This window comes from Nycticebus coucang, chromosome 18 (assembly GCF_027406575.1).
Source record: "Nycticebus coucang isolate mNycCou1 chromosome 18, mNycCou1.pri, whole genome shotgun sequence".
Lineage (NCBI taxonomy): Eukaryota > Metazoa > Chordata > Mammalia > Primates > Lorisidae > Nycticebus > Nycticebus coucang.
In genome coordinates, this window is record NC_069797.1 from 40,770,310 (window position 1) to 40,780,242 (window position 9,933).

At 39.4% G+C, this 9,933-nt stretch overlaps 1 protein-coding gene across 1 annotated transcript in view; it reads left to right on the forward strand.

Annotated features, from left to right (window-relative positions):
- PPM1D (protein phosphatase, Mg2+/Mn2+ dependent 1D) overlaps window positions 1-9,933 on the forward strand; it is a 65,157-nt gene extending 55,224 nt beyond the window's left edge. Inside the window, exons 5-6 of the mRNA XM_053570065.1 lie at window positions 353-595; window positions 8,456-9,933. Of these exons, the coding sequence (XP_053426040.1) occupies window positions 353-595; window positions 8,456-9,013 (801 nt within the window). The 3' untranslated portion in view covers window positions 9,014-9,933. The remainder of the gene's footprint in view (window positions 1-352; window positions 596-8,455) is intronic.

The following is a 9,933-nucleotide window of genomic DNA, read 5'->3' on the forward strand; positions in this document are numbered from 1 at the left end:
TCTCCTGCTTCCGCCTCCCAAGTAGCTGGGACTACAGGCACCCGCCACAACGCCCAGCTATTTTTGGGTTGCAGCCGGCATTGTTGTTTGGCGGCTCCGGGCTGGATTCAAACCTGCTAGCTCAGGTGTATGTGGCTGGTGTCTTAGCTACAGCCACATACACCATCTAGAGCCACAGGCGCCAAGCCTATTGTTAATATTTTTAATTTAGAAAAGTACTGTTTTAACATAGTTAGGGAGACTGGATAATGTTTAAAAATTCAGGAGCTTTATTTATTTATTATTTGATACAGATGTAGTGGCAGCTAAATATGAGTTTTCACCTTCCTTTTCCTTGTCCTTTTAAATACAGGGTGAGCATGGACAATCTTGTGCCAAAATGCTTGTGAATCGAGCACTAGGCCGCTGGAGGCAGCGTATGCTCCGAGCAGATAACACAAGTGCCATAGTAATCTGCATCTCTCCAGAAGTGGACGGTCAGGGAAACTTCACCAATGAAGATGAGTTCTATCTGAACCTGACTGAAAGCCCTTCCTACAATAGTCAAGAAACCTGTGTGATGACTCCTTCTCCATGTTCTACACCACCAGTCAAGGTAGGTAATTTTAGTTTTAAAGTTGTTTTAATAGAATTTCTTTGGGTAGTGTCATATGAAAACAGTTTTTAGATTTCTATGTAATAGTATTTTGGATTTGAGGTAGGTTCAAGAAAGTGATGAATCCTTGTTATATAACTTATTATCAGAGAGCCATCTTCATAATCAGTACTAATCTGATGCCAGCCATGTGTACAGCAGAAAGATGATTGTGGCCCCTGAAGAATATTAATGTTTGGAGTTTAGTGGTCCCCCATTAATACTATGAATCTTTGTAAAGCATTTATAAGTTTGTAATGCATTTATATATTTTATTTATACTTCACCCAGATATAGTACTAATGTTATTTCATTTTATCAGTAATAAGCCTGAGAGATTAAACAGTCTGAATAAGGTTATAGAGAATCAAGATTGAGCTGAAGAAGGTATCAAACCTTAGAACTAGTTTTCTTTCTTTCTTTTTTTTTTTTTTTCTTTTTTTTGAGACAGAGTCTCACTATGTCACCCTCTGTAGAGTACCATGGAGTCACAGCTCGTAGCAACCTCAAACTCTTGGGCTTAAGTGATTTTCTTGCCTCAGCCTCCTTAGTAGCTGGGACTACAGGCACCTGCCACAACAGGTACCTGCCACAAGACTCGGCTATTTTTTTTAAATTGTAGTTGTTGTTGTTGTTTTTATCAGGCCTGGGCCAGGTTTGAACCTGCCAGCCCCAGTGTATGTGGCTGGCGCCCTAACCACTGAGCTACAGGTGCTGAGCCAGAACTAGTTTTCTATTAATGTGAATAAGAAATATTCCTATTTCTGATCCATGTTAATAATTGAACGAGTTTAAGATATGGTGTGAAATAAACAAATTTCAAATGGATTCCAAATTTTTTTTTCTTGATTTACTAAGAACTCAGTTGTTTTTATTTTTTTATTATTTTTTTTACATACCTGGCTTTTTATTTATTTTTCTTTAAAAAGCAGTTTTATTGAGGTATAATTTACATATTATAAAATTCATTCATTTTAAGTATACAGTTCAATAACCTCTGATAAAATTATACAGCTGTGTAACCTTTACCACAATCCATTTTAGAATACTTCTGTCACCCCCAAAGTTCCTTCCTTTCCATATGTAGTCAATCACTGCTCCCATCCCTGAGGCCACCATTGATCTGTTTTCTGTCTCTGTAGTTTTGCCTTATAAATTTCCTATGATGGCATCAATACATGCTCTTATATGTCTGACTTCCTTTCACATGATGTTTTCATAGTTCATTTATTTCGTTGTACGTGTGAGTTGTTTATTTCTTTTTATTGTTGGGTGATATTCCAGTGTATGAATATACCATATTTTATTTATTCACTCATCAGCTGATGGAAAGAACTCAGTTGTTTTTAATCTAATTTTTTTCTTTTCTTTTTTTTTTTTTTCTCGAGACAGAGTCTCACGTTGTCACCCTTGGTAGCATCATAGCTAACAGCAACCTCAACTCTTGGGCTCAAGTGATTCTCTTGCTTTTCAGCCTCCTGAGTAGCTGGGACTAGAGGTGCCTGCCACAATGCCCAGCTATTTTTTAGAGATGGAGGTCTTGCTCTTGCTCAGGCTGGTCTTGAACCTGTGAGCTCAGGCAATCCACCCCCACCTTGGCCTCCCAGAGTGCTAGGATTATAGGCATGAGACACCATACCTGGCCTTATTTTAATTTCTTAACTATTTATTTATTTATTTTCAGACAGAGTGTTGCTCTGTCATCCCTAGCTAGATAGAGCACAGTGTCATCATCATAGCTTTCTGTAACCTCAGACTCCTGGACTCAGCAATCCTCTTGTCTCAGTCTTGTGAGTAGCTGGGACTACAGGCACCCCCCACTACACTTGGCTGATGTTTTTCTGTTTTTGTTAGAGTTAGGGTCTCATTCTTGTTCAGGATGGTCTGGAACACCTGGGTTCAAGGGATCCTCCCGCATTCAGACTCTGAGTGCTAGGATTATAGGTTTAAGCTAAGGCATTATTTTAAAGTGTCAAAGACCTTTAATTTGGGGTGTTGTGATCTAGTAGTCAGTACTTAAAAATGTATTTTTAATGGCTAAACGCGGTGGCTCAGGCCTATAATTGTAGCACTCTAGGAGGCTGAGGCAGGTGGATTACTCATGAGTTCAAGAACAATCTGAGCAAGAGAGAGACCCATCTCAAAAAAATGGCTGGTGTTATGGCGGGTGCTTGTAGTCCAAGCTACACAAGAGGCTGAAACAAGAGAATCACATGAGCCCAAGAGTTTGAGGTTGCTGCAAACTGTGACATCACGGCACTCTACTAAGGGCAACACAGTGAGACTCTGTCTCCAAAAAAAAATCTATTACTACTGCTTTGTTTTCTTTTACTTTACATATTTATGGCAAAAAAATACCACTTTTCATCTAGAAATTAACAAATTATTTTATACTATCATAAAGGAATTTCTTGCCAGAGTTTTCCCTTTTTTGAAAAGGCAAGAGAATCACTTGAGCCCAAGAGTTGGAGGTCACTGTGAGCTATGACGCCATGGTACTCTACTGAGGGTAACAAAGTAAGACTCTGTCTAAAAAAAAAAAGCTGTGAAGGACCTTATGTTTATATATTTGCCTATTTCTAAATATGTTCCCTGATAAGTGATCTTTAGCCAGAATAGAGAAAGAGAAATTAGGGTGGAGGTCATTGTGAGGCGGCAAGCAGATATTGTGAGAGGAGTAAATATTTGTAATGTTGACTTCAAATAAAAATTATTGTACTCTGGCTTGGCGCCTGTGGCTCAAGCGGCTAAGGTGCCAGCCACATACACCTGAGCTGGTGGGTTCGAATCCGGCCCAGGCCCACCAAACAACAATGATGGCTAGAACCAAAAAATAGCTGGGCATTGTGGCGGGCGCCTGTAGTCCCAGCTACTTGGGAGGCAGAGACAGGAGACTCGCTTGAGCCCAGGAGTTTGAGGTTGCTATGAGCTATGACGCCACGGCACTCTACCCAGGGCAATAGCTTGAGGCTCTGTCTCAAAAAAAAAAAAATTATTGTGCTCTGCTGATTGGCATTAGTAAAACTATACACAAAATATGTTTTTAAAATTATTACTCAGATTCTAAGAAATATTGACCCAGTAATAATACCAAAGTAAAGATAAGGAGACTTATGCATGCACTAACTTATATGTAGGCATGGTTATTTGTTAACCAATTGGCCCTACGTCAATATGGGGGAATATTTAGATCAATTCTGCACAATTAGTATGGTTGGCAATACCCTGTTTCCCCGAAAATTGAAAATAAGACAGTGTCTTATTTTAAGGTGTGCCCCCAAAGATGTGCTAGGTCTTATTTTCAGGGGACATCTTATCTTTCTTGTAAGTAGGTCTTATTTTCGGGGAAACAGGGTAGTATTGTTATTTTGATCTAACAAGTAACAAAGGCAATTTCTGCCCAAGAAATTGTTTGTTTACCTTAATTGATTTAAAAGTAAGAACTCAGAAGTATCTTTGATTTATTTTATTATTGCTAGAGGTGAGAGTACCTCTGAGCTGTTCAGTGGGCCTGGTTTGGTTCACCTGGCAGAACTAGCAAGTTTGGCTGGGTCAAAGAGAGCAAGAAACTGGGCGGCGCCTGTGGCTCAGTCGGTAAGGTGCCGGCCCCATATACCGAGGGTGGCGGGTTCAAACCCGGCCCCGGCCAAAACTGCAACCAAAAAATAGCTGGGCGTTGTGGCGGGCGCCTGTAGTCCCAGCTACTCGGGAGGCTGAGGCAAGAGAATCGCTTGAGCCCAGGAGTTGGAGGTTGCTGTGAGCTGGGTGAGGCCACTGCACTCTACTGAGGGCCATAAAGTGAGACTCTGCCTCTACAAAAAAAAAAAAAAAAAAAAAAAGAGCAAGAAACTGAAGGAGTGGAAAATAAGGCAGCTGGGACTCCAGTATAGCAGAAAAAGAAGTACAGTTTTTATTTAAAGTAAAGCAGAGATAAGCATAGGCTTTTCCAAGAGAGTGGAAGAAGATTCCCCTCAAGAGGGTGACGAGACCCCAGACAAAAGCAATATTCTAGTACAAGTACTGTCACCCCAATTCCCTCTACAGTTATCTATAAGAATTCCCATTGGTTCCCCTTAGGCCTTCGGTGTGCTGTCTGGTTTTATTGGTTGTAGATTACCTCAATTGTCAGATAAATCCAATTTTCTTTACTCTGTATCATTAATTATTAACTTATTTTAGCAGTGATGGTGTGGTGTCTGTTAGTCTCATGATGTTTGTGGTAAGGGATCCTTTGTTTTTCGGGGGAGATTATTTTCTCTGTTTTATGGGGGGATCATTCATGGGCTAGAGGATATGGGTCACAGAGTAAAAGTTATATTTTGCAGGAACACATCCTTGGTTAAGTAGGTCACATCCACTCAACATTCCTGGCCTTCCTTCAGGGCCCTTTCCAACTTTCTTGGCCAAAAGGCCATAATTTCCTCCCACCTTCCTGTGGCCCCTTTAACCTCCTTTCATCCTGGATAAGTTATCCCACCTTTAGTAACAGCTAAGTAATTGTAACAACAATTTGGTTAACTTGGAATAGTTTTTAGAGACCTATATTTAGATTAGGTTTTTGAAACTAGGTTTATCTTTCTGTAAACATATCTACTTCCACATGCATTCTAATGTAAATTCTTCTGTGTCTTGGGAGTGGAGGTTGTGGAAATACCTTTGTTTAAGTGATAGATTATTGTGGCCCACATTTTTCTCTCCATTCTTTCTTTAGGGAAAAACTAAATCTAGCTGTGTTTGACAATTCCTATAAGAAGTAGGAATAGGGGAAGAGAAGAGTTTCAGAAAATTAAAACTTAGTTTCAGCTGTTTTGTAGACACAATTTGTAATTAGTTGTTTGATATTGGATTACAGGATAGATGGAAGGAGAAAGTTGATCTCTGAAGCAGTGAACTTTTTTAAAGTATGTATTTTAGGGGATAATCTCTTAATATCAGATAAATGTTTTGTGAACATGCAAGGTTTAGCAATATAGGTTAATCTGGGATGAGTCTTAAGAAGTCTAAGCAGTTGCCTGTGCTAACAGATGCAGTGTATTCCCACAGAATGGTAATAAAAAGAAAAGGAACAGGAAAGGTTCAAGGAGGAAGTGGGGGATGAGAAGCTGGTGGTACACCTGTAGTGTCAGAATAATAATCTGCAAGTTTAAAAAGACACAGCAGAACAGAAATTATAATAAATTGCTTTAACTCTGAAGTTGTCCCATTGTTCTTGTTTTATAAAAGAATTTCATCTAACCTGTTACCCAGAGTAAGGAAGTAAGTTCTATTTCAGGAGATAGCTTGATGTGGTATCTTTTTTCTTGTGCCTCAGAGTAGTTACATGTGATTATTTGGCAGTAGGAATCCTCATGCTGCAGAATTTATTTCTACCTGGCCCTGTTGCACACCTTTCTCCTGTATTAGAGCAGCATGAATTCTTTGTTAGGAATTATTTATTGCCTATATTATTTTTTGTTGATCAGCCAGAACATGCTGATCACAGTTAAACATTTAAATCGACCTAATGCTAACATTCAAATGCTGAACCAGTTCAACTTTAAAACAACCTAATGGATGGGGATAAACTCACACCTATCATTGTTGATATAATTATTATTTTTTCAAGACAGCGTCTCACTTTGTCACCCTCGGTAGAGTGCGGTGGTATCATAGCTCACAGCAACTTCAACCTCTTGGGCTCAAGTGATTCTCTTGCTTCAGTCTCCCAAGTAACTGGGATTAGGATTACAGGTGCTAGCCACAACAACTAGCAAGTTTTAGAGAGGAGATCTCCCCCTTGCTCAGAACTCCTGAGCTCAAGCAGTCTACCTACCTTGGCCTCCCAGAGTGCTAGGATTACAGGCATGAACCACTGAGCCCAGCCCATTGTTGATATTATTAAAAGATATATGAAAATAATCTAGAACAGAGACTCTTCTGCTATCCTATCTCAACACTAGTACCTTAATTTAAAGTGCTTCCTAACATCTAGTCAGTGTTGAAACAGGCAAGAATAATCAGCCTTTCGCTAAAGCGTGTAGTATATAACAAATGGACCAATGGCTCCAAAAAGAAAGAGTATAGGAGGTGGTTAACTTCGTGAAGTAGGCCTACTGTACTGATACATACATGTGGTGTACACGTATGGATATGTACATACTGGATATGTACTAGATACACACCCAGTCGATGAAAATTAGGTCAGTTTAAGGAGGTGGTCAATGTAGGGAGCTGGCCCATTATGAGATGGTTTTTTTTTAATTATTTTTATTTTTTCATTTTTTATTTTTAGAGACAGTTTTATTTTGTCGCCCTTGGTAGAGTGCTGTGGCATCCCAGCTCATAGTAACCTCCAGCTCTTGGGCTTAGGCCTCAGCCTCCCGAGTAGCTGGGACTACAGGCCCCCGCCAGAATGCCTGGCTATTTTTTTTGTTGCAGTTTGGCCAGGGCTGGGTTCTAACCTGCCACCCTCGATATATGGGTCCAGTGCCCTAGTCACTGAGCTACAGGTGCCGCCCTATTTATTTATTTTTTATTAATTCATAACTGTGTACACTGATGCATTTATGGGGTTCAGTGTACTGATTTGATATACAATGTGAAATGCTTACATTGAACTAAGTAACACATCCATCACAATTATACTCTTTTCTTAATAGTTTTGAAATGTACCATTACATCATGCACATGAGGTGAGGTCCCCCCCTCAATATCAGATAAGGAGGGTCCCCCCCCTCCTCCCATGGGATGAGTATTTTTATGCAGCACTTTTTTCTTTTTAATTTGAGACAGTCTCACTTTGTTTCCCCAGGCTAAAAGTACCATGGAGTCATAGCTCACAGCAACCTCAAATTCCTGGGTTCAAGTGATCCTCCTGCCTCAGCCTCCCAAGTAGCTGGGACTATAGGCACACACCATAATGCGTGGCTAATTTTTTCTTTTTTTTTTTTTTTGAGACAGAGTCTCACTTTATAGCCCTCGGTAGAGTGCTGTGGCATCACACAGCTCACAGCAACCTCCAACTCCTGGGCTTAAGCGATTCTCTTGCCTCAGCCTCCCGAGTAGCTGGGACTACAGGCGCCCGCCACAACACCCAGCTATTTTTTGGTTGCATTAAGCTGGGGCCGGGTTTGAACCCGCCACCCTCGGTATATGGGGCCGGCGCCTTACCAACTGAGCCACAGGCGCCGCCCAATTTTTTCTATTTTTAGTAGAGATGAGGTCTTACTTTTGCTCCAGCTGGTCTCTAATTCCTAAGCACAAGCAGTCCTCCCACTGTGGCCTCCCAAGAGTGCTAGGATTGCAGGTGTGAGTCACTGCACCTGGCAAGCATTTTCATTTCTTTCTTTCTTTCTTTTTTAAGCAACAAAGTCTCACTCTGCTGCCCAGGCTGGAAGGTTATTTTTAAAATATCTCATTTTTTGTTATCTGCCAGTTTACAGAAAATATTTATGATGGGGCAGCGCCTGTGGCTCAAGGAGTAGGGTGCTGGTCCCATATGCCAGAGGTGGCAGGTTCAAACCTAGCCCTGGCCAAAAACCACACAAAAAAAAAAAAAAGAAAGAAAATATTTATGATGACATGAATTTTAACCACCACGACAGATTATTTCCTCTGTTGCACAAAGTTCATTGTCACTGTTACCTTTAAATTGCTGCCTCTCATCCAGGTTTAGCCCATAAAACCTTGCATGTAGTTCAGTAAATATAGTGAATGAACGAGTAAATGCATTCCATGTTTTGGCAAAAACATTAGTTTCATAAAGAGTCTAATATCAGATGTCATGAACTTGTCGAGTTCTTTGATAAATTATTTCTTATTTGTTTTATCTTCTTCTTTCAGTTACTTGAGGAGGATCCATGGCCAAGGCTGAACTCTAAAGACCATATACCTGCTCTAGTTCGTAGTAATGCTTTCTCAGAAAATTTTTTAGAGGTACCAGCTGAGATATCTCGAGGGAGTGTCCAAGCTGTAGTCCTACCCTCAAAAGATGCACAGCCTCTTGAAGAAAATTGCGCTAAAGCTCTGACTTTAAGGATACATGATTCTTTGAATAATAGCCTGTCTGTTGGCCTTGTTCCTACCAATTCAACAAACACCATCATGGACCAAAAAAATTTTAAGATGTCAACTCCTGGTCAAATGAAAGCCCAAGAAATTGAAAGAACACCTCCAGCAAACTTTAAAAGGACATTAGAAGAATCCAACTCTGGCCCCCTTATGAAAAAGCATAGACGAAATGGTTTAAATCGAAGTAATGGTGCTCAGCCTGCAAACCTCCCCCCAACTTCTCAGCGAAAGAACTCTGTTAAACTTACCATGCGACGCAGACTTAGAGGCCAGAAGAGAATTGGAAATCCTTTACTACATCAGCACAGGAAAACTGTTTGTGTTTGCTGAAATACATCTGGGACATGATTTTTTCCCCAAACTTAGGATGTAAGAGGGCTTTTTAAATTTGGTGCCGAAGTTGAACTTTTTTTAAGGGGACAAAATTAAAAGCGTGTACAGTTTGACTTTCTGGAATTCAGCAGTTTTATCCTAGCCTTGTATTTCCTTGTATTATAAATGTGAATTTTGTAGATGTTAGGGTATAAGTTGCTGTAAAATTTGTGTAAATTTATATCCTTGACACAAACTCAGTCTCTTATACATAGTAATTGTGATGACAGGGCTAAATGTTTTAAAAAAAAAATCAAAAGAATCTATTAGATTTTAGAAAAGTGCTTAAAACTTTAAAAAATGCTTATTAAAAAGTTTGTATAAGCCACTTGTGATGAAAACTACACAACTTTTTAAAGTAAATTATTATTAAGCTGACTGGGAAAGTGATGTATTTTCATAGTGACCGTGTTTCACTTAATGTTTCTTAGAGATTACAAGTGTCTTTTAAAAATTATTTTTTATTTCTAATTTCATAATTCAGAACTAAATTTTTTCATAGAAGTATTGAGCCATGCTAAAGTAGCTGGATGTTAGTCTTGTCCCAATTAAAGTACTATGCAGTATCTCTTCAGTAGCATTTTCTAAAACATTAATCACCAGGTGTACTCACTGAATCTTTGGCGTAGAAGGAGGTATGTTTGCCTAAAATAATGCCCTTCTTAATCATCCTAGCCTAATGGCATTATTAGGTCTTATAGTAGTTTACCCCCTTCTAGTATTTGCTTAAAATATGTGACGTTTTTCTTGCTATTTCAATAACGGATGGTGCTGCTAATTCCCAACATTTCTTAAATTATTTTATATCATACAGTTTTCATTGACTATATGGGTATATGTTCATCTAATAAATCAGTGACCTATTCCTTGTGTTGCTG